At 39.5% G+C, this 24,090-nt stretch overlaps 2 protein-coding genes across 9 annotated transcripts in view; one reads left to right on the top strand and one right to left on the bottom strand.

Annotated features, from left to right (window-relative positions):
- The first annotated feature begins 6,601 nt into the window (after positions 1-6,601).
- On the top strand, positions 6,602-12,218 carry LOC129764996 (uncharacterized protein K02A2.6-like). Of its 4 annotated transcripts, XM_055764726.1 has the most exons (4): positions 6,602-6,860; positions 7,136-7,572; positions 8,717-8,799; positions 8,857-12,218. In XM_055764726.1, the coding sequence occupies exon 4, from the start codon at positions 8,979-8,981 to the stop codon at positions 11,655-11,657; it is 2,679 nt and encodes an 892-aa protein (XP_055620701.1). In that variant the 5' UTR covers positions 6,602-6,860; positions 7,136-7,572; positions 8,717-8,799; positions 8,857-8,978; the 3' UTR covers positions 11,658-12,218. The 4 variants fall into 4 exon arrangements, with proteins under 4 accessions (XP_055620701.1, XP_055620700.1, XP_055620702.1 ...); XM_055764725.1 differs by having other exon boundaries at positions 7,136-8,799; XM_055764727.1 differs by having other exon boundaries at positions 7,136-8,996; positions 11,330-12,218.
- A 514-nt stretch (positions 12,219-12,732) lies between these two features.
- The window catches only part of LOC129771151 (phosphatase Herzog), a 178,004-nt gene continuing 166,646 nt past the window's right edge, over positions 12,733-24,090 (bottom strand). For all 5 annotated transcript variants that reach the window (XM_055774561.1, XM_055774556.1, XM_055774560.1 and 2 more), the window contains one exon: positions 12,733-24,090. This exon is cut by the window's right edge and continues 2 nt beyond it. In XM_055774561.1, the coding sequence (XP_055630536.1) occupies positions 23,838-24,090 (253 nt within the window). In that variant the 3' untranslated portion in view covers positions 12,733-23,837.

Below are 24,090 nucleotides of genomic sequence, written 5' to 3'. Positions count from 1 at the left end.
ATTATATCTTCAGCTTTCGCTTATAATCAGATAAGAGTGTATAGAGCACGTTGGCCATGCTTCACTGTCAATTTTTCGTAAATTTGGAAAAATGTCGTCGAACGAAAAAGAGCGTCGTGAATTAATCCTGTGCACTCATTTCGAGAATCCGGAGTTGTCACATCGGGACATCGGTAAGATGCTGGGAATCGTCCAATCCACGGTCAGCAGAGTACTAAAACGATACTTCGAGAACCTAACCATCGACCGGAAGGTGAAGAACGGCAAAAATGGATGCTCCGTCAGTGAAAAAAAACACAAGCGCGTAGTTAAGCAGTTTAGACGTGATCCGAGAAGTTCGGTCCGGGATGTCGCCAATAAGCTGAATTTGTCAAGTTCATTCGTCCAGCGGACCAAGCAGCGGGAGGGCCTGCGTACATACAAGGTTCAGAAGGCTCCTAACCGCGACGAAAGGCAAAACATGGTGGGGAAGACGCGAGCCCGGAAGCTGTACACCGAAATGCTGACGAAGCTGCATTGCCTGGTAATGGACGACGAAACCTACGTCAAAGCGGACTTTCGTCAGCTGCTGGGCCTGTTGTTCTTCTCCGCAGAGGACAAATTCAGCGTTTCGGAGGAGATTCGCAAGCAGAAACTATCCAAGTTTGCCAAAAAGTACATGGTGTGGCAAGCGATCTGCTCTTGCGGAAAGCGGAGCGCCCCCTTCGTGATGACCGGCACGGTAAACGGGCAGGTTTACCTTAAGGAGTGCCTACAAGAAGCGCTTACTACCACTATTTTCTAACAGCACGAGGGCCCGACCATCTTCTGGCCGGATCCCGCTTCGTGGCACTATTCATGGACGTGTTGGAGTGGTACGAAGCCAACGGGGTCACCTTCGTGCCAAAGGAAATGAACCCGCCCAACGCGCCGGAGCTTCGCCCAATAGAGAAATATTGGGCGATTATGAAGCAGGCCCTCCGGAAGAACCCAAAAGTTGTCAAATCGGAGGCGGACTTCAAGAGAAAATAGATTTCTGTTAAAAAAAAACTACAACCTGACGTTGTACAGACCGTATGGACGGGGTAAAGAGGAAGGTGCGAGCATACGAGCTTGGGCTCGAAGTAAGAATAAAAAGAAAATGCCAAAAGTTGTTTAATAGTTTTTATTTTACTGTCTAAAATTTTCAAAAGGATCGGTCTACTGGGCGAATTTCTACAGCGTTTTTTTTCGTGATGCAATTTGATGTGACACACCGTTTAAATTGAAGCACTGTTTGTTTACAATGACACAAAGCAGCAGGATCATCATCTGGTCTTATAGAAGTTGGACAGAATGTACATGTTTATGAATCCTCTCTCCTACCGTTTTTGCTTAGTATTGTCGCAAAAAGTTCACATTCCAGCAAGACAATGCCACTATTCATACCAGCAAAGAAACTAAGCAATAGATTAAGGACCAAAAACTCGACTTATAAAACTGGCTGGCTCGCTCTTCAGACTTGAATCTTGTTGAAAATCTTCGGGGGATCCTAGTATGCAGAATATACGCTGAGGGAATGCAGTACACCACACTTGATTAATTCAAGGCCGCAATTTCGGAGACATGAGAAAATATCGAGAAATTAATTCTGCAGAATTTGGTGAATCGCATGCCAAACGAATTTGATGTGGTCTTATAATAACTAGACAGCTGAAATTATATACAGTGACACAAACTCGTAATCGTACCCCACCAAGCAGATTTTTTTCCACTACTTTTGAAAGTCGAAAATAAGCTTTCGGAACATTCTATTAAGATAACGATATGTACGTCATTTTAAAGCTTAAACCTTCAGCTTTTAGAATGTTTTACGAACATATAGTTATCTTGGTGTGTGTAGATGTAGTGGACAAAAATATAGAGAAGAAATGAAAAACCCGATTTTTTTCTGTGATTACAGAAATTTTGTGAATTAACACTAACCTACTTACTGGGCTCAGAAGACTTCAAATTACCTGGGTTTTTGGAGTTTTGAGGTTTCTTGTTTCTTGGCACCAGATATCATTCGAGCACACTGGAGTTTTTTTTTGAGTTGTGGTTTGGCGCTGCTTTAGATTTGTTTTCCTCAGTTTAGTTTCGCCAAATCGGTAGTTTATTTTGAAGTTGTTGCTAATAACATTGAAGCTTCGTCGACTGTTAGCGTCCAATCCGGATTTCATTGGGATTGGATCTCTTGAGTGTACGCCATTTATCGGTGGAGAGATTCTCGTTTTGTCTCTCAATGAGGCTTTTGAGTCTCTCGTCGCTGTATGTTGCACTTTGTGGAAAAAAGGCATGAATAATCTCTGGACGCGGAATATTTTTTGCGTCTAGAGCAACCAGTTCTATGTTATCTTCTAGGGTTATCATGGGAACCACTTTCTTCAACCATTCCGAAGTTTGATGGTCTTTACAAGAAAAGATTGGATAACCCGACTTATATAAGCAGTTGAAAAACTTTGGTTTCACCGGTTCGGTTTTTCATCACTACTAGGTAGCTAGGTAGTAGAGGCCTTTTTCCGGCCCACAGATATGCCGACTCAGTGCTTGTAGTCGAGCTTTGTTTGCAGGGATCCCAGGTGCGAAAAATTTCTTCAGCTTCCTTCTCTGACCCTTGGTGAGGTTCTTCTTCCACGAAGAGTGGACCTCGGCTGAATCTACAACATTAGATTCAGTTTTTATAGTGACGCTACATTCGTCACTACCATCCTCTAGCGACTCACAGCGAGTCGGTGTATTGAGGATGGAAGAGGAACATGACTGAACATCCACATTACTTTCTTTCCATAATAACCATGGATAACAGCTATTACAACCATCCTCCTTTTCTGGGGCTTTGGACCCACTGCTCTGGTTCTCAATAATTTCAGGTTCTTATTTGGACATGCTATTATTGGGATCCGTCACTCGCAGGCGGAGTTCTCACACGTATACATATATCGGCATTTTTACACATACATGCACTCGTCACCCACAAACTCATGAAAACGAATGTCTATTAAAATTATTCATCGTCAAAAATGAAAGGAAATATTTTTTTTTAATTAAAAAATATCTCTGTGTTGAAAGATTCTACACCCAAAATTGATTTTTAGCTCATGTTTTGTCATCCCGATTTATGACATTAAATGAGACATAACATAACAGAAAATGTCTTGACTCACAAATACTGGTAAACATTTGTATAATATACATGGTACAGCATTATAAGATTCATACGAGCGAGCGAAACAAAAGACAAATAAGTTTTCCGCATACTTTGCCACACACACGGCCCAGACCGAGATAGATATTGTTCTCCTTCATGCGCTACTTTTTTACTCTTAGAAAACGCTTCCCAACTTCATTTAAAAAAAAGCGTCGTCGTGTGAAATAGCTTTTCATTCCAGCCGGCCTTGGTTCGATCCCCATTGACGTCGTATGGACTTTTTTTTTTGCACAATCCCAAATGAAATGAGAAAAGAAAACAGAAAGAGATGTCTGCACGCACACCTACGAACCATTTTTATGCGTTTAAAACAGCTCATTATTTGCGCATTTGACTCTCCAGTACGCTAAATGGCATCATTTCTGCCAACGCTAGTTTGGGTGTACAGACACGTTATAGGGTTCAAATGGAAGCTGATTGATAAGGTTAATTAAATTTGCTATTGACTTGGTCGACAAAAAATTTTGGTAATCACAGAAACAAATCGATTTTTCATTTCTTCTTTATATTTTTATCCACTACATCTACACACACCAAGATAACATTATGTTCGTGAAATATTCCAAAAGCTGAAGCTTTAAAATTATTTATATATCATTATCTCAATAGAATGTTTCGAATGCTTATTTTCGACTCTCAAAAGCAGTGGAAAAAGATCTGCATGGTGGGGTACGATTACCAGTTTGAGTCACTGTACAAACCCAATAAAATAAACAAACGACTTTTTTGAACGATACTGACGTTCAGTATACTTTATTCTGAGCATCCAACAATGTATAAAAATATCTGATTGAAATTCCAACTGTGTGTTGTGTTGTCGGGGTCGGACAAGATTAAATTCAACTTGTTGAAGAATCTTCCCGACTTGGCAAAACAGCGTTTGCTGAACTTGTTCAACAAGTTTCTGGAGCTGAATATTGTCCCGCATGACTGGAGACAAGTGAGAGTGATAGCCATACGGAAACCCAACAAGCCGGCTTGCGATCACAACTCGTATAGGCCGATTTCAATGTTATCCTGTATTCGTAAATTGTTAGAGAAAATGATTCTACTTCGTTTGGACAAGTGGGTCGAAACAAACAATTTGCTGTCAAATACGCAGTTTGGCTTCCGCCGAGGTAGAGGGACAAATGATTGTCTCGCGCTGCTATCTTCTGAAATCCAAATCGCATTTGCTCGCAAAGAACAAATGGCTTCCGTTTTTCTCGATATCAAAGGGGCATTTGATTCAGTTTCCATGGAAATTCTCTCAGAGAAGCTTCATAATCGTGGACTTTCACCAATTCTTAACAATTTCCTGTACAATTTACTGTCAGAAAAGCACATGATTTTCTCTCATGGCAGCTCGAAATCTTCTCGTTACAGTTTTATGGGCCTACCACAAGGCTCCTGCCTAAGCCCCCTCTTGTACAGTTTTTACGTCAATGATATGGATGATTGTCTAACTAGAGACTGCGAGCTGAGACAACTTGCAGACGATGGAGTTATTTCCATCACGGGTACTAATCCCGTCGTTCTGCAAAAGTCGTTGCAAGATACCTCAGGGATGTATCAGATTGTTCAGACAATCTGTTCACGTGGGCCCTCAAGCTGGGTATCGAATTCTCTACGGAGAAAACTGAAATGGTCGTTTTTTCTAGGAAGCACGAACCCGCCCAATTCCAGCTTTACCTATCCGGCAAAACGATCCAACACTCTATGTTTTTCAAATCCCTGGGTGTATATTTTGATTCTAAGTGTACCTGGGGGAGACACATTGCGTATTTGAAACAGAAATGCCAGCAAAGAATCAATTTTCTCCAAACAATAACCGGAACATGGTGGGGTGCCCATCCAGGAGACCTCATTCAGTTGTACAAAACAACGATATTATCAGTGTTAGAATATGGCAGTTTTTGCTTCCGATCAGCTGCCAGGATTCATATTCTCAAGCTGGAGAGAATACAATATCGTTGCTTGCGTATAGCCATGGGGTGTTTGCATTCGACACATACGATGAGTCTCGAAGTTTTGGCAGGAGTACCCCCGCTTACTCTTCGGTTCACAGAATTATGCTACAGATTTCTCATCCGTTGCAAGATCATGAATCCATTGGTGATTGATAACTTCGAAAATCTACTCCAACTGACTCCTCAGTCAAGTTTTATGTCTTTATACCATGAGTACCTTACCCACGACGTGCACCCTTCACCAGGCATCTCCAACCAAGTTTGCTTCCCATACTTTTGCAATTCCTCTGTCATTTTTGATCTGTCCATGCGACAAAAAATCCATGGAATCCCAGATCACCTACGCTCCGATTCTATTCCGCCGATATTTTCGGCAGAATATGGGAAAGTTGGATCTGATAAAATGTTCTTTACTGACGGTTCATTCATAAACGAGTCCACTGGCTTCGGCATCTTCAATGAAAATTCCAGTGCCTCTTTCAAACTCAAAGATCCTTGTTCCGTGTATGTCGCTGAACTGGGTGCGATATATTACGCATTAGGGATCATTGAAACATTGCCCATCGACCACTATTTTATTTTTTCAGACAGTCTCAGCTCAATAGAGGCAATCCGCTCAATGAAGGTTGATAAACGCTCATCTTATTTCCTAACTAGAATAAGACAACTATTGAGTGTTTTGGTCGAAAAATTATTCAAGATTGCCTTAGTATGGGTTCCCTCTCATTGCTCGATTCCGGGGAATGAGAAAGCGGACTCGCTAGCTAAGGTGGGCGCTTTAGAAGGCACACTTTTTGAAAGGCAAATTGCTTATAATGAATTTTTCCACATTCCTCGTCAGTATACGCTCGTAAGTTGGCAGCGCATGTGGAGTGATGATGAGTTCGGTCGTTGGTTACACACGATTATCCCTAAGGTCTCGACGAGGGCATGGTTCAAGGGATTGAATGTAGGTCGTGATTTCATTCGCGTGATATCTCGGCTTATGTCCAATCACTACAACCTAAACGCGCATCTCTATCGCATTGGGCTCGCAGCAAACAATCTTTGTGATTGTGGCGATGGCTACCACGACATCGAGCATGTTGTCTGGTCGTGTATCCGGTTCCATGCTGCTCGCTCTCAGCTCTCTAGAGCACTGAGAGCACAAGGCAGACAATCGGATATCCCCGTCCGGGATATCTTAGGTAGCCGGGATCCTGATCTTCTGCTTCATCTATACCTGTTCCTCAGAAACGCCGATGTCAACGTTTAATGATGTTTCCTTCGTTGTGTCCCCGTTTCATATCCCTCCTATCCGATCGATAAACTTTTACTTAGTCGCGGCAATACATACACACACTCTTTACAGACACACGGGCCAAAGGTTGTGCAGTCCACTGATCATTCAACAAGAGCCAAAGGTTGTACCGCTCATGACTGTAGCGTACCGCATACTTACCGGTGCTCCTAATGCGCTCGGTAAAATGAGCAATCCCATAAGCCGTTATACGAATTAACGATGAAATGTATCGGAAGATAAATAATAAATTAGGGTCATAACTATTAGTGATCTGGAAGCCAACACACGTATATTTATTCTATAAATCTATATCAAACTCCGAAGTATACCGTGAAGTGTGAAAACATAAAAACTGGCGACGAGGAAAAGTGTCTCTCATACGGAATAATCCCTGTAGCAAGGAAATTTCAGAGTGAGCTGAGTAAGTAGAGCAGATTTTTTGTAGAGAGTGGTAAACTCTAGAAAACTTGTGCAAAGACAGTGTGCTTGAGTATTTTTGTAAAGGGCAAAAAAAACCCTTGAGCAAATAAGAGCCCTGTTGCGAGCAATTAGGTAATATATATTTAGCGTCCAGTGTGACGTGTAATTCAATAAGTGAAATTCGTTTCTATAGCCATATTTAAAACATAAGATTTCTTTTGTTTGATTGTTTAATTAATTGGCTTTGGCCATTTTATTTATTTCCATTATTCACAGAAATCTTCCCCGCTCCCACCGATTTGGCCATTTTACATTCTGCCGTGGGACCATTGTTCGAAATCGCAATAATTGTCATCATTCGCGAGAATTGGCTACTCACAACACTGAGATACCATTTGACAAGTGATCAGCGGAGAGTGTGTTACCATTCGTGTGAGCAGAGAACTTCAGAGCGTGAGCTAGTGTTGGGAGAAACGGGAGAAACGTCAGGCTGGAGAAAATATTTCTCGCTGTGACTGAGTGAGTTGTGAGAAAGGCTTCACTGGCTGTGTCTCACTCACCAATGTAAACAACAACAGTTAGTGGATAAGTGCAACTGTTTGGGTTCTAATATCGATAAAAACTAAAAGAGAGTATCAAGTGAGTTTTGTTTTCCGTTGTTTGCAAATTTTGCAACATGCCTTCATTCGGAACGCTAGACCATTACGTGCAAGGTACGTCCTTTACGAATTATGTGGAGCGTTTAGAGCATCTTAGCTCTTTTAACGGATGGACGGAAGAGAACAAGAAATCGGTTTTGATAGCTCTTACTGGCTCTGTTGTTTACGATGAACTCAAACTTATTTTTCCGACTGTTGAGCTCGCGACTTTGAAATATGAAGATATGGTAAAAAAATTGAAGGAACGTTTTGACAAAGTTGACCCCGATATGATGCAGCGGTTCTATTTCTACAATCGGTTTCAGAAAGTGGATGAATCTGCTGAGAGTTTTATTTTGTCGGTGAAGATGCAAGCAGAGCTTTGCAATTTTCAACAATTTAAGGAAACGGCAATTAGGGATCGTCTAATTATGGGATTGCACGATCGGGAGTTGCAGAAATCTTTACTTATGTCTGAAACTTTGACACTGGACGTGATAGAAAAGAAGTTGCTTAGCAGTGAATTAGCAAAGAAACAAACTAAGGCAATGAGTAGTGAATACAGAAAAGAAGAAGTGCATTCGGTTAAAAACAGACTAGGGAAAAAGTATGGAGAAAGTAGCAGAGAATATAATCGTGATAAGCCGTACAGAGGCAGAATAACTTACGGGAATGATAGGCGTGTTAGTTTTAGAAATAGATCTCCGTCTGAAGCGAGGAATAGTAGTGGTTACACTAATGCAATTTGTAATTATTGCAAGAAGCGCGGTCATCTGAGGAGAGATTGTTACAGTTTAAGAAATCGGAACAATGTGCACCATGTAGAAAAAGAAGAAAAGGACTCGAGTTATGATTTTAAAAGATCAACTGGTGGTTGTAATAGCTCTGGTGATGAATCTGATGGAATGGAATGTTTGATGATTTCTTCCGTTAATAGGCTGCATGAGCCGTGCCTGATTAAGGTAAAGGTACAAAACTGTTTGCTCGAAATGGAAATAGATTCGGGATCGGCTGTTTCTGTAATCAGTGAAGCCAATTGTAGGAGATATTTTAAAGGAATCCCAATGTGTAGCTCTAGTAGACAGCTTGTTGTTGTTGATGGGGCTCGATTGAAGATTCTAGGGGAAATTTATGTTCAAGTAGAATTGAATGGCAGAGTAGCACAGCAAAAACTTGTCGTTTTAAAATGCAGCAACATTTTTGTTCCTTTGATTGGAAGATCATGGCTTGACTGTTTCTTTCCTGGATGGAGATCTTGTTTCACGAATACTGCTTTGGTGAATAGTTTGAATGAGAAAACAGGTATTGATGACATAGTCGAATGTATGAAACAGAAGTACAGGAAAATTTTTGACAAAGATTTTTCAGAACCCATCGTAGGCTACGAGGGCGAACTGGTCCTTAAACACGAGCAACCAATTTTTAAAAAAGCATATACGGTACCTTACAAATTGAAGGACAAACTGGCGCAACACTTGGAGATGTTGGAACAGCAGAAGGTAATCACACCCATAAAGGCTAGCGAATGGGCATCGCCTGTAATAGTGGTAGTAAAAAAGGATCAAGATATACGGTTGGTAATAGACTGTAAAGTATCTATCAATAAAGCAATAGTGCCTAATACCTATCCACTACCTTTAGCTCAGGATATATTCGCTTCGTTGGCAGGCTGTAAGGTATTTTGTTGCCTAGATTTGGCGGGGGCATATACACAGGTTCCTCTTTCTGAGCGGTCCAAAAAGTTCACAGTCATCAACACTATGAAAGGATTATTTACTTATAATCGACTTCCGCAAGGAGCTTCAAGCTCTGCGGCAATTTTTCAACAGATTATGGACCAGGTCCTGCGTGGACTGGAAGGTGTTAGTTGTTATCTTGATGACGTCCTTATCGCGGCTGAAACTGTAGGAAAATGTGTGAATATTTTAGACTCGGTTCTGGAGCGACTTTCTCAGGCAAATATCAAAGTGAATTTCAAGAAATGCAAATTTTTCGTTACACAGCTGCCCTATTTAGGACATCTTGTTACAGACAAGGGACTTTCACCATCTCCAAAAAAAATTTCTACGATTAGTCAAGCAAAAGCTCCTACAAATGTTGCTGAACTCAGAGCCTTTCTGGGCTTGATTAATTTTTATAATAAGTTTGTTCCCAACCTATCATCTAGGTTAAGGAGTCTGTATGCTCTGCTAGCCAATAATGCAAATTTTGATTGGACAGATGATTGTGAGGAAGCTTTTCAATTCAGCAAAAATGCATTGTTGAATGCAGATTTATTGGAATTTTACGATCCAAATAAGCCGCTAATTGTAGTCTCGGATGCTAGTTCTTACGGATTAGGTGGTGTTCTAGCCCATGAATGTAATGAGATAGAAAAACCCATATGCTTCACATCGTTTTCACTAAACTCTGCACAAAAGCGTTACCCCATCCTTCATTTAGAAGCTTTAGCATTAGTGTGTACGATTAAGAAATTCCACAAATTTCTTTTTGGCCAAAAGTTTAAAGTATACACCGATCACAAACCTTTGGTAGGAATATTTGGTAAATCTGGTAGCAATTCGTTGTTTGTAACTAGACTCCAGAGGTACATCATGGAATTATCTATCTACGACTTTGAAATTGCTTATAGAGCATCGAAACACATGGGTAACGCTGATTTTTGTTCGCGTTTTCCATTAAAGCAAACAGTTCCTAAGAGTCTAGATATTGGTAACATAAACAGTTTGAATTTCACGGACGCCTTTCCTTTGGATTTTGCCTTGATATCTAGAGAATCTGAAAAAGATGTTTGTTTAGCAGAAGTGATGCGGTTTGTTGGGAATGAGTGGCCTGAAAATATTCCCAGTTTGTTTAAGGATTTCTATTCTATAAGAACTGATCTAGAGGTGGTCAAGGGTTGCCTTCTTTATCAAGACAGGGTCATCATACCGAAAATCTTGAGAACAGATGTTGTGAAGCTTTTGCACGCGAACCACATCGGTATAGTTAAGATGAAGCAATTGGCGCGCCAAACAGTGTTTTGGTCGGGAATGAATATGGACATTGAAAACTTTGTGAAGAAATGTGAGGCGTGTATAAAAATGGGTACAGTTCCAGTCAAACCTGAACATAGCAAATGGATACCTACGTCTAGACCTTTTAGCCGTTTGCATGCTGATTTTTTTCATTTTGAAGGTAAAACATTCCTGTTAATCGTAGACAGCTACTCAAAGTGGGTGGAAATAGAGGTCATGTTGCATGGGACGGAAGCAAAACGAGTAATTAATTCACTTATGACTCTTTTTGCTAGGTTCGGGCTTCCCGATGTAATGGTTACTGACGGGGGTCCACCCTTCAACTCGAGGGAGTTCGCATCATTTTTGGAAAAACACGGAGTGAAGGTGATGAAGAGTCCACCGTACAATCCAAGTAGCAACGGTCAAGCTGAACGCCTTGTGAGGGTTGTCAAAGATGCTTTTAAAAAGTATTTGTTGGATCCTCAGTTGCGACAATTAGATTTGAACAGCAAAATTATTTTTTTCCTAATCAATTATCGCGGTCAAATTGCCACTGCAGATGGAGGTCCGCCGTCACATAAAGTTTTATCTTACAAACCCAAAATACTGCTTGATTTGATGAATCCGAAAAAGGAATACAAACAATTTTTAGATAACAGGATTCATACTGACATTCCTATCGTATCTCCTTCTAAACCAGATCCATTTAGTAAATTAGTCGCAGGAGATCTACTTTACTACAAAAATTATAAGAAGACTGATCCTCAAAGATGGATTGAGGTGAAATTTGTTAAACAAATATCTAAGAACGTTTTTCAAATTTCCCTCCACAGGACGACGATCATGGCACACCGAAATCAATTAAAACTGGCTCATTCTCAGGTCCGAAGCTCGTTAGTGCTACTTCCGGAAGTCAATCCGAGGAAACGCCGTCGGACAGAGTCAGGAGATTTTCACGGCTATACGGTATCCGAGGCCGAAGAGGAGCCTTTCCTGGGTTTCCCAGAGGTGATGAATGATCTGAACACAACCAGAACGAAACAACAGGAAACGAGCGATAGCCTGATCATGACCAGGAGTCGCGCTCGAAAAGTTCGACGTAAATTTGAGCATTCTGAGTTTGATGATAAACAAGCGCGCAGCGCGTTCGATTCTCAGTGAATTTTATGTGTAAATAATACATTCGAAAATGTAGTTAGTAAATTTAAAAAGAAAATTAGTTAAAGCTATTCTCGGATTAGAATTTTGTCATGTATATAGCAAGGTACTTGAGCAGGAAGGACTGTAGCGTACCGCATACTTACCGGTGCTCCTAATGCGCTCGGTAAAATGAGCAATCCCATAAGCCGTTATACGAATTAACGATGAAATGTATCGGAAGATAAATAATAAATTAGGGTCATAACTATTAGTGATCTGGAAGCCAACACACGTATATTTATTCTATAAATCTATATCAAACTCCGAAGTATACCGTGAAGTGTGAAAACATAAAAATGACAACTCTACACGAGCTGATGATTGCGCCGCCATTCTATCCTGGATTCCTCGAGTCGAGAAAGACGCACCACGCTAGATATGGGGTTCAGACTAGGGGGGCGTTGCTGATTAATGGTCAGCTGCATCCCAATAGGAAGTATCCCGTGTCGGGCACACGTACAGAGCATCGAAGACTGCGACATACCAATTATGAGAACACTTGTAATACTAAATCCGAAAGCTGTAGCGACAACAAAAGAAGAACACTTTTAAGCGGACCTCTGAGTTTTCTCAATCCGAGATATCAAGTGAGAGAAGGGTTTTTGGGGTGAGATTTGTGAAACCCAGCTCTTCAGCACTTACTCGCATGCTTATCTTTGAGAAAGAGAAAAAAAATCTCGCACTCACCTGATGACTTTCACTATTCAACAGTTTCTTCCAAGTTGAGGCAACTTCCATTGTCGTCATCATTCGACCAAGTGGAGCATGATTTGCCGCGCGGAAGAACGGCCTGGGCCTTCGAGTTCTCAACTCACCTGGAACGACAATAAGTGTTTGTTACAGATAATAGTTCGAATAAGACATCTCATTTTATAAAAATACGTATTAAAATCAAGTTCTCAGAGTCTTAGAAGCTAAGATACTTCAGGGAAATGTGATACCATGCTACGAACTCAGACTCCACTCTCACATCCACCCTTGAACAAGAATGTTGGACAAACAAAAATAGCACAAGCAATAAACAGAAACAAAAATCTCGTACTGATCAAAAGAAATATATTATAAATCATTTTTCTCATTTCTCAGTTGTGCTTAAATATATAAATGCTTAAATAAAAAAAAATAAAAATGATATTTAATTCCTTCCACATCTAGGCGCGGGGGGGTGTGTGTTCCCCCGATTGCAAGCTTTCTCATTTGCTTCAAAATATGAATAGATAAAAGAATAGAATCCCTTCGTTTTGTATTTATCATCCGTACATTTGGCGAAAATACTACGGCGACGCCTTCTTCCATTCAAGGCAATCTCTCCAGGACATCGAGTCATACGAACGATGATGGTACAAACACTTTATTGCCAACAAGCACTGTTTACCGTATTGCTAGTATTATCTCTCTCTCTCTGCTTTTGACTACTTAACATAAAAATCCTAGCACTTCTAGTCGTGAAGAAAAAAAAAATGGTTCGCTAGAGGTTATTGTTATGTGTCTCTTTTTCAAACTACGAAAAGTAATTATAAATTATTGGACTTGCAGCAAAGTACTGAAAATAATCCGCATTCCTTCACGCGCACACCGTACACGTACGGATCGAATCTTCAATTTTTGGTAGAATATTTCCGTTTTTCTATTTTTGTTTCACAACTGAAAGATACACTTTGTGCAATTTTTGTTTTTCTTCCTTTCGCTCAAATACTTTTTTGAAGACATAGTAATGATTTCATACTAAATTAAAAATACAACTAAAATAAGACTGACGGTAGAAGTAGTAGTAGTAGTAGAAGTGCAATGGAAGGGGAACTTAAAAATAACGAACAAAAAACGTACCTTTTTTCTCTTGCCTAACTGTGATTATCGAGTGTTCATCGGTTAGTTACATTCACATCCACATTCGGTCCAGCCATCCATCACTCGCATCCATCATTCTTCCCGGGTTTCGCTCGTTCTGTGTGTAGCAAAATTTTCTACAAAATTTCTGTTCCCACGTGGAACAGCTACGGAAAGAAAAAGTACACATTCGCTCTCGTATTGTGTTTTGTTTTTCATTTTTTTCTTATGAAAAATTGTTCCATGTTTTATTTTATTACTATTGTTTTTGTTTTGATACTTGACGTATTCGTTTCAGGAATACACATTTATATATATTCTCGCATCGTTTCGCGCTAGAAAGTTCCATACAAAAACTGCTTTGTATGTTCACTTCATTCAAAAGTGTGTGTGTGTGTGTGTGTGTGTGTGTGTGTGTGTGTTTATATATATTATTGGGTTGTGTGTGTGTTCGCTCTGTATCAAATTGTTTCCTCTATTTTGCAGTGTAGCTTTTCTCCTTCCTAGTATGGTACAAATTTTACAGTGATTTTTATTTTAAAATATACAATGTGTGGTTGTACATTCTAGCTTATCAAGTACTGTATTAGTTTAGCGTTTTAAATGTTATTACTCTTCTTCCGTTTTTTTTCTGTTGTTGCTGTGGCTAGCTTATCATAGAATAGATTTTGTTCAAAGATTTGTTGACGGTATATAAAAAATATACTTTTCGATTTCGGGGCTTTTTTTTCATGACAGGTCTTTGTTTTTTTCTCTACTATTGTTCACCCAATTCCGAGGGATCTTTGCAGCGCTGCCGCTGGATCTCAGTTGCGTGTAGGTTGCATTTGTGGGAGTATATGTTTGTGTATGTATATACCAGCCCGTTTGCAACAGTTATTGTTTCCTTTTGCATTCTCTTATCCTAAACTTCACATTATTCATTATTTATTGTTAATTTCCATTTCTCACATCCTCATACATATGCATCGAAATAAAACACAGATTACGATAGAGTAGACGACGCAGCACTTTAATTTTTGTTTGTAATTCTCTTTCCTTGTTTTAATTTTCTCATCTGGAGTGATATTGATAACTCATAAGATTTCATAAACGCAAATAGTACGGCCATATCATTATCATCATCATCATCATCAATCTAAATGCAACAACACGAATGTATGCCGGCGTCTACTTTCCACTAATGTGTACAAAACAAACCTGTAATAAATAAAAACAACAAGTACGCAACGGTTGTGTTTCAATCGATTCGGTAAAGCATTTGGCTTTTGCTTCGTAATTTAATTTTCTATATATTTTCTTTTGTTTGTTTCGTTTCCGTTTCGAGAGATTTGGACTAAACGAAGAGCTCATTGCCCACCACCCCCCCCCCCTCATCACACGCAGTTTTCTAATGTTCGTCAACGATCGTTAGTTGTTGGTTTGATTTTGCTTCGGCGCGCTGATATTTGTGGTATCATATGAATGCCTGGTTTAGGCCTCCGGTGAACGTGAACGTGATTAGATGGTGAAATAGTACGATCATTTCACGGTGAACCACATTGCGAACGAATAACTCAGAAAATGGTGGTGAATAGAATGTTCTTATTCACGTTCACGTTCATATTGAATATTCGCCAGTAAACGTGAAGTGAATACGGAAAAAAAACAGTTGGTTACGTAAATATGGATGATTTGAGGGATTTGCTTGTTCTTGGTGACACTTTCGTTGTTTTGCTATCTTTGTTGAGTACACGAAAAAAGGCGAAATCGAACTCGGACTGCGATTAACGGATCTCTATAGTAGCATGACCCAAACTATTGAAAACCAGAGCAGGGGGTCCAAAGCCCCTAAGAAGGATGGTTGTAATATCTGTAATCTATGGTTATTATGACAAGAAAGAAATGGATAAACTCCTAATCAAATCACTCATCACAGTGAATCCTGATTCTTACCTCCTCCTAACCACTAACAACTCTCACTTCCTTGAAAATCGCTAGGGAACCACGGTATAGAGGCTACTCATCTGGCCTTCGGATGGGGAATATCATACAAACATTCCTTCCCTTCCCCTGGTGACTTTAAGCACGTGGTCGGCGTCATTATTTACTATTTAAAGCTTGATTCACCGAAACTTGCACAATGAGAATGATTTGCTACTCCCAAGCGTCATTCGATGTGCAATTTCGCTGGTTCAGGTCAATCACGGAGAACAACTACGAAGTGTACAGTTTACCCAAGCTCAAGCCCACACGAAGAAGGCGAAATCGACGTCTTTGTCGAGTACATCCGTATTTATTGAAGAGAAATGAACGCGGGCGATTCAGAACTGCCCTCGAGGATATGTTGAACAGCCCTCGATTTTTCAGTGAAAACTTCCACATGGATGCAATTTCGTTCAAACGGATCATTGCACGGGTCGAAAAGCACTTAGAGGGCTTAGTTAACACTTTACATATGACGGTAATCAGTGCTTGCGATGGAACTTAGCGCTTATGACGGGAAATAGTGCCGCACTCTATCATGATGCTTACGTAGATTTTAGGTGATCTGTTTTTTTTACGCGGATTTTCCTATGAACGCGGGTTTTTACGCGAATTTTCGAATTAACGCGGATTTTTTTACGCGAATTCTCCAATTAACGCGGATTCTTTTCACGCGGTTTTTTTACGAGTACATATCCCCCGCGCAAAAAAAAAACCTGGGTGTATTTTTAGTGGCCCCGATTTACCCGATGCCAAACGAGTGCCTTTGATGCTCAGTGTATCTCCTTACTTCGATGCAGCTGCCTCTGCCTTCGATGCTAATTTCGAACTTCAGTGTACGGTTACATACAAGTGGTATGTGTTCAGGCAGATGGCACAGAATCCATCTGAAAGGTTGTCTGATTACACGTTGAGGGTAAGAATACAAGCAAAAAGATGTGATTTTTTGCCGGATGTGTTGGAGGCAATTATAATTGATCAGATAACAGAAGGGTAATGCAGAATTCAGATAATTCAGTCATGAACCGTGGGGTTCTCATGTCATACGACCCTTGTGGACATCCAAGACACCTGAAGGCCAGGGTGCTGTTGGTAATATCTATTGATCCTACAGTACAGCCTGCTGTTTAGTAACCTCATAGGCGGGCTCCGATTACCCTGGAAGGCTTAATTGCGGTAAAGTTGCAGTTTTTGCTGGAGCAAGGTCTCCTTTGGTACCTGTTTTTAAAGATTCAGGTGAAGTTCGTCTTTGCGTTGACATGCGTCGAGCGAACCGAGCAGTCTTCAGAGAGAAGCATCCTCTTCCAGTCATCGATGAATTGCTAGGTAAAATCAACGGGGCCTACCACCAAATCGAGATCACGGAACGATCGCGTGAGATCACAATATCTACATACGACAATTAAACATTCAAGAACTATGTTAGAGGATTATTTAAATTTGGTCAAAATACAACTCAACTTTGGAGTGTGCTCAGCTCCAGAGCTTTTCGAAAAGATTGTAGAAACTGTACTTGCGGGCTTCGATGGCACTATTGTATATCTTGATGACTTGGTGGTATTCGAAGATCGGAAGAAGAACATGCAATCAGACTACAGGCTTTTCGAGGCTGAAAGAATACGGAATTTTGCTAAACTCGAAGAAATGTTTATTCAACGTTAGCAAGCTCGTGTCTCTAGGACACGAATTATCGGTAAACGAAATCAAACCAACAGAGAACAGGGCCACAGTAATTGAATAATTCCGTTCTCCTCCAAACGTCCCTGAACTACAAAGTTTCATAGGTCTGGTAACGTATGTCGGTCGATTTGTTTCCAAATTTGGCTAGCGAAACTAATCCCTTGTGCGATTTGCTACGGAAAGGAACGCCCTTCAAATGGAGTAACGTCCATCAGAACTCTTTTGATTCAATTGAGACAGTGATAGCATCAGTCCTTCATGAGACATTCGCCGTTTTGGGATGCCGAAGAGCCAAAGGTCGGAAAATGGTCCTCAATTTAGATGCGATAAATTCAAAAATTTCTATGATCAATATGGTATCAAAGTTCGTAATAGTAAACCATACTGGTCTCAAGCGATCTGAGGAGGATACAGACTGCAAGTGGGATCAATCTGGTGATACAGTTGTTGTGAAGAGACCAATCAAAGAACATAAGCTTGCATCTGACTTTAGTCCTAAAGAGTGGGATATTCGATGAAACCAGATTTATCAGGAATGGTACAAATTTTTTCGTTATTTTTGGTACAGATTCTGTACAGTACAGAGTACAGATTTTCGTCAAAAAGAACAGATTGGTACAGGTTTTTTTTCAATTTGTGATTTTTTTTACATTTGAACAAAGCAACATTAAGATACATGACGAATTTCAAGCCGCAGTATCGCTTGGTGCTGCTGATAATGCAATGATTGATCAGATATATAAGGACGAAATTCCTCACAAGGATCGTCTGAAAGGATTCGCGTCGGATGGTGCGACGTATGTTTTGCCCCAAATCAACAGATTGAATCGTTTGTTCAAGGCTGAAAAACCTCAATTCACGATGCTACATGAAGAGCTAAAAGATTTTTATTTGATCATTCTCACTAATACCTGAGAGGAATCTTGAGTTGTTTCTATGTCCAATGCTATTAAATATGAAGATCATTTGAAAAGCGACAATAATTTTAGGTTGGAATAGCAGCAGAAGAAATTATCAGAACAATGAACAGCGAAGGCAGGTCATTTCAAAAGAAGTTCAAAACTTAGGGCCCTCATTGACCATTGAATCGGGCTGCTGTTCTATAAATAACTCAACAATGATCAACAACTGTCTCCGCTGTCCGGTCTAACTGGATAATGGAAGAACAGATAGAAAACTCTTACGCCTAAATGGCTACTGTGTAAATGTGTACCATATGCAATGGCATAGAAGGTAATACTCTAACGCCTAAAAATGGCAACTGTGTAATGTGCTAAGTATAGATATGATAAACATGTGACATGTACACGATTAAAGTTCGGCTCTGTTACAGCTAAAATGCTAATGAGCCTAAAAATAAACAGAAGGGATAAAAAAAAATTCAAAAGATACTTGTCGCAGTTTTTTTTCGTGGAGCTAATCAAACAAATGAGAAAAAGATTCGATTTTGATGATTCGACGCTCAAGTGTACGGCAATGGTCAATCCCAGAAACTTTTCTAATTTGACTAGCATTAACGTTGTATTAGAAGCGTTTCCAGGATTCTACAATGTTAATGCACAAGATATGCAGAACCAATTCTGTAGCCTAAAGATAAAATTACTTCGCAAGGATATTACAATTTCAGAAAACGAGCATGTGCAGGGTGGGTGGACAAAAATTGGATGCCTAAAAAGAATTGACGGTTCGCTCGCCTTTTCGGCGCTTTGATTCCTTGTTTGTAACGTTCTCACTATGCCTCACTCATCGGCAACTGTCGAGCGATTTTTTTCTGAAATTAATCAGAACAAAAAAGCTTTGAAATCGGCTCAGCAACGATACGATGAACGCTATTTTGGGATCAAAGATTTTGTCAAACATTGTGGTGGCAGCTCTAAAATTTTAAAAAATGATAGTATGCAATCTAGATTCGAAAAAAACTATGTTTAAGCATCATCAAACACACGAATGACTTGCAAATATAAATGTGGTCTAAATATTTTTTTTTCTCTACAACGAATATTTTCGATGGTACAGATTTTTGGAAAAAATCGTTCAGATGAGTAAGATTTTTGACCCCTCTGGTACAGATTTAATTGTGGCAACACTGGTAGTGAATAAATGTATAGAGCTAGCCACAGGGAGAATTGTCATTCACGAAGATTTTTTTTTGTGTTTGAAAGGAATCGAAGTAGACGTCTATTATTTTGGGAGATCCGCATACAAGAGTCAACATGTTGCAATAGTATGTGCACCCAACTCTGTAAGGTTATTTTAAATTTACATTATTACATTTCGTTATTATGATGATGCAAAATTCAAATTTTTGTACGTCAACGTTGGAGCATTTGGAAGTGAAAGGAGATAGTGGAGTATTTGCTGCAGATCCCTTTGGGGAAAAAAGACCTGCATAATAAATTGCCATTACCAGAAGAAAGCCCAATCAACGGACAAAAATTATGTTTCAACTACGTTGATGCGTTTCCGCTTCAGTCCCGAATAATAAAGCCTAATCTGCCATCCAAAGAAAAAGTCACTCACACCGGAAGGAATACAATATGGTTCTATGGATATTGTTTTCAATTTATTGGGATAAACAAGCTATCTATGTGATTTCACAGCATTCACGATTCATAAGTCACTCAGTTAGCGACCAGACGGCAGCGAATCTTTCCAAATGGCCTTTGTCGAGGCCGAGAGTTCAGTTCAGTCTTCCAAATTGGTCTTTTCCAGGGCTAGAGTGAAATTTTAGAGCTTCTATGATTCAAGCAATGATCATCGTTAGATATCGCACACAGTGATGCAATTTTGTTCAGTGGAGGCACCGCGTCGATTTACACACCGTCTGGTGGAGAGAACTTCTGTATTTTTTCGCCAAATCATTTCTGCATCTGTACAGGGGTGTACGTTTAAAATTGCGAAAACGAGAGCGTTACGTTTGCGTGCAAGTATTTAAACTTTAATAGTAATGCTAGTGATGTTTGTTACTTACTGGCCCAACTGAGCCGTGAAAGCACTATAAATATTATGCTCACCCTAACCAACATCAGTTTCTATTTCGCTACCGTGTAAAATGTTTCGCCTTGAAATGCATTCTCGAAATATGCGCGAATTAAGCATAGTGCAGAGCTTGTAAAGACGGGCAGAAGCAGAAGCAAAACAGGAATATTGAACAGGGCCTATCGCGTCGGTCGCCATACCGTTATGTGGAGATTGATTGTGTATGATTGAATCACACTTACGGGTTGTTGATTATATGTATGCATATAAACATGTAATAGTTTCGTTCCGTATCCTGAGACGAACTTTCTTGTTTTAACTGAGTGCGCTCCGTGCATTGGCAATAAGGACACAAATCTCGTGTATGGTTCTCGCGAAAAAAAGAACGAATCATGAATAATCCATCTTCAACTGCTTCTACAAAATCACGCCGACGCGTCATTTTCAGGACCACCGAAACCTTCGGCTAAGGAATTATTTAGAAAATTTCTATGCGAAGTTATTGAAAGTGAATTGATTTTTGTAGTTTTTTGCTGGAAGGGAGCTGTGAATTTAGGTGCATGTTCGGTTTTGTTGGTATAATGATGATAGTGTTGATTGCTGTCGACGCTATCACCAAACATCCGATTCAGTTTGGATTTTCTGTTACTGTTCTGTGTGTTTTTTTGGATCGTTTGAAATGTAATTTTTCTAGGAGATACTGAAAAACCACTTGGATATTCGGCAAGTTGAGTGTATCAATGCCCCTTGAGACTAAAAATCTGCTCAAGTGACGTTTTATTAATTCACGAAACGTTAGCCTCCCTCACACAATGAAAGCATTCATTTATCGGCCCTTGTTAGTGCTACCAAATTTGTTTACTAAAGAGTTTCATTCTTGAATATGGTTGTTTCTCACCGGTTATAATTTCGTAGTTCTACGTTGACGATGCTGTCGTATCTTGGACATAACTCTTTTTTCTTTATCTTTTTTGCGGCACGTTGAGAGCAGTTGAGTTACAATATCGTCACCTCCCAATGACACAGTCTGGAGTAGAGTGGAAACGACGCTAACTTCCAAAAACGCCATTACTTCACGCAATTCGCTCACCTCTTATTGATTCTCTTGTTCGTGGTAACCTTCTTCTGGAGCAGCATCATCACTTTTAGTATTCGATGAATGTTTAGCTTTCTGTAGGGGATAACGATGCGTTTCTTTTAACTTTTTATCAAACATTCTTGGCGTCAACAACTGGAAATTAGGAGAAACAGAATGCAAATGTTTGATATTATCATAAGATATTTTCCCTGCCAATATTACGTTACGATAATTCATCGTTTTGTCCCACAGGCAGGAATATGTTTTGACTTGCCTTGCAACTTCCTTATTTTGTTCTTCCAGCATAATAATTTTATTATGCGTTGCTAGCAGCCGTATGGCACCCGCCATGTTTTTGGTGCCAACATCTCAAACGTCAGAAGTTTTTGTTTTCTTCAAAACAGCGATCCGCGTTGACGGCAGTGAGCTTCGTTTACTAGTTTAGGGGAGCGTCAAAGAATAGCTGATTTTCAGTCGGAATGAACGTTTTCAAAATTAAAATTATGAATGAAAATTAGCTTTTCCATATCAAATTAGTATTCTGTTTAAATAAAAACATTTTTGTTTGCAGGTGGGGAAAAAGTATAATACGAAAATTGTTTATGAAGACAATTTTATATTATAAAGAAAAAAATCAGCAACAATGTTGGAATTGTATGAGCATATGGTTGAATGAAAGTCAGAAATACGTGTTTCTAATAATTAAACAACATAATGTGAAAATTTTCATTTAAATTTTAAAATTTGAAAACCCGCTCCGTGTCTTCTAATCTGGTAGAGATTACACTAACGATTTTGGGACCCAAATTATGGCTCTAACTTGAAGTCGCCACCAGACGTCGACGTCATCGCGAATTACCAATTTACCACCATCTGACATATCGTGATGTCGATGATGAACTTTGGCAGCAGAGGGATAGTGAGATAGGCGGTTGCTAGTGTCACTTCATACTCGGAACCGCTTTCTGTTTGAACGATTTTTTCCAATTCAAGCTCTATTTCCAGGATAAAAATATCATCACAAAAACCATAATATACTATTGAAATACATCAACAATAGAAGTTTACGGTGAAATAATTTTCAGAACGCCTCGAGACATTCGAATGTGAACAAGAACGGGAAAAAATATTTTGGCGGCTATATTCACCACTGTTGTCGCGTTCACGTTCACCGATGCCGGCGAACGGTGGTGAATTCACCAACATCTCGATTCCACGGTGGAAATTCGGAATGGCAGTGAAACATTGAATTAATCTATTTTTATCAATAATGAAATTGTGTTTAAATATGTTTTTTCATTTAGAAATATTTTTTTTGTCATTTCAAGATGTTTCATATATGGGGTCTGATGAATTATCAACAAAAAAAGTGTTTGTTCACGTTCACGTTCACGAGAGATCTGAACCAGCCTTGATGAGCAGAAAAATCGATACCGATAGGTGCTTCGAAAAAAAGTTTATAAGTTCGTAATTGATTTGTATTTTTTTTACCTACACAGTAGTGGAGGTAGCGATAGTGATAATAGTTGCTATTATAGTAATAATGTTACCAAATAGGAGATTTACGATCAATTCGCGTAGTCATTTGATTAAGAATTTAGTTTTGGTTCTTCCTTTTCACACGATTCTATAGCTGACACCTACTTTCAATTCCTCCTTATCCCCGAAAACGGGATTGATCAGTGCGTTGAGATATCAGAGCAATGCTGGACAATCATATCAGAAAATTAATAAAATTTAAATTTGAAGCGATAAGCAACTGTTTAGCTTAAATAACACCCATAACTGGATTACATATTTCTTGAATTTAATATTGTTTCGAATACAAGAGACTATTTCATGATTACAAATTATATCACCATTAGTACTGATCCAAAGTATTGGCCCGGCCAAATCAGTTCGCATTGTAAGATTCCTTCCCTAACCTACACATTTTCATACGTGAATGCGATTACTTTTGTGTTCCACCGATAATATCGCCACATACTTGCAATATTTGTGATATGTAGATGATATACATCGTTTCTTGTGTGATTTTGTGTCACTCTCACACTAACTATACATGCCATACAATGCAAACACTTCCTCCTATAAAGCAATCATGAGTCCAGCGGGGCCTGAGTCCAGCATTGCTCGTCAAAAAACAATCCCACTTACATGCAGTCTGCAGATCGCAGCCAAACCAAAACAATCATTTTAAAAATGTGATCTGATCTTCGTGTATATTAAAATATGAACGCGATGATTCATATGTCCTCGCCAAACTCATTTTCTCGTATGTATACGACAATTTGCGTGGTATAAAATGTGTTTCCCGATTCAATTGCTGTGTAGTACTAGTCTCGCTTAAGCAGTGTAAATATCTCACGATAATAGTTCTTGTGCGAACTTCTTTCGCTTTTTCTGTTGTGTTTTTTTTCTGTTTTTGCTAACACAATTGGCTCCGCTCTCTCGAATTGTTTTAGTATTGTTACGACGAGTCTAGCGTTTTGTTTTTAAATTAACCTTAGATAATTTAAAACAATTTTAAAATTAAAAATAAAAATAAACAACTGATTAAAACACGGTGTTTAAATTAATCATACGATGTTGATGAACATTTGTTGCCAATGTTACGTACTGTTGGCGTCGGTCGAGCTCAACTGGTTCGACTGCTGTTGTTGTTGTTGTTGCTGCTGCTGCTGCTGTTGATGATTTTGCTGAGTCGCTGATTGTAGCTGTGATACAACCGACTGTAGCTGTGGCTGTGAGCTTGTATTACATAGCACGGTATACACAGAGTCAACCTTGCTTAGCTTCTCGAACAGCGGTATAAGATCTAACAGCTCGGAATCGCTCGCGTCGTCGAACCACGATTTCACTGGC

This window comes from Toxorhynchites rutilus, chromosome 2 (genome assembly GCF_029784135.1).
Source record: "Toxorhynchites rutilus septentrionalis strain SRP chromosome 2, ASM2978413v1, whole genome shotgun sequence".
Classification (NCBI taxonomy): domain Eukaryota; kingdom Metazoa; phylum Arthropoda; class Insecta; order Diptera; family Culicidae; genus Toxorhynchites; species Toxorhynchites rutilus.
Note: the sequence above shows the minus strand (reverse complement) of the source record. Positions and strands in the feature narration are given on the sequence as shown.

Coding starts and splice junctions, on each gene's coding strand:
- LOC129764996 (XM_055764724.1), top strand. CDS start 7,536: ATGCCTTCATTCGGAACGCTAGACCATTACGTGCAAGGTACGTCCTTT.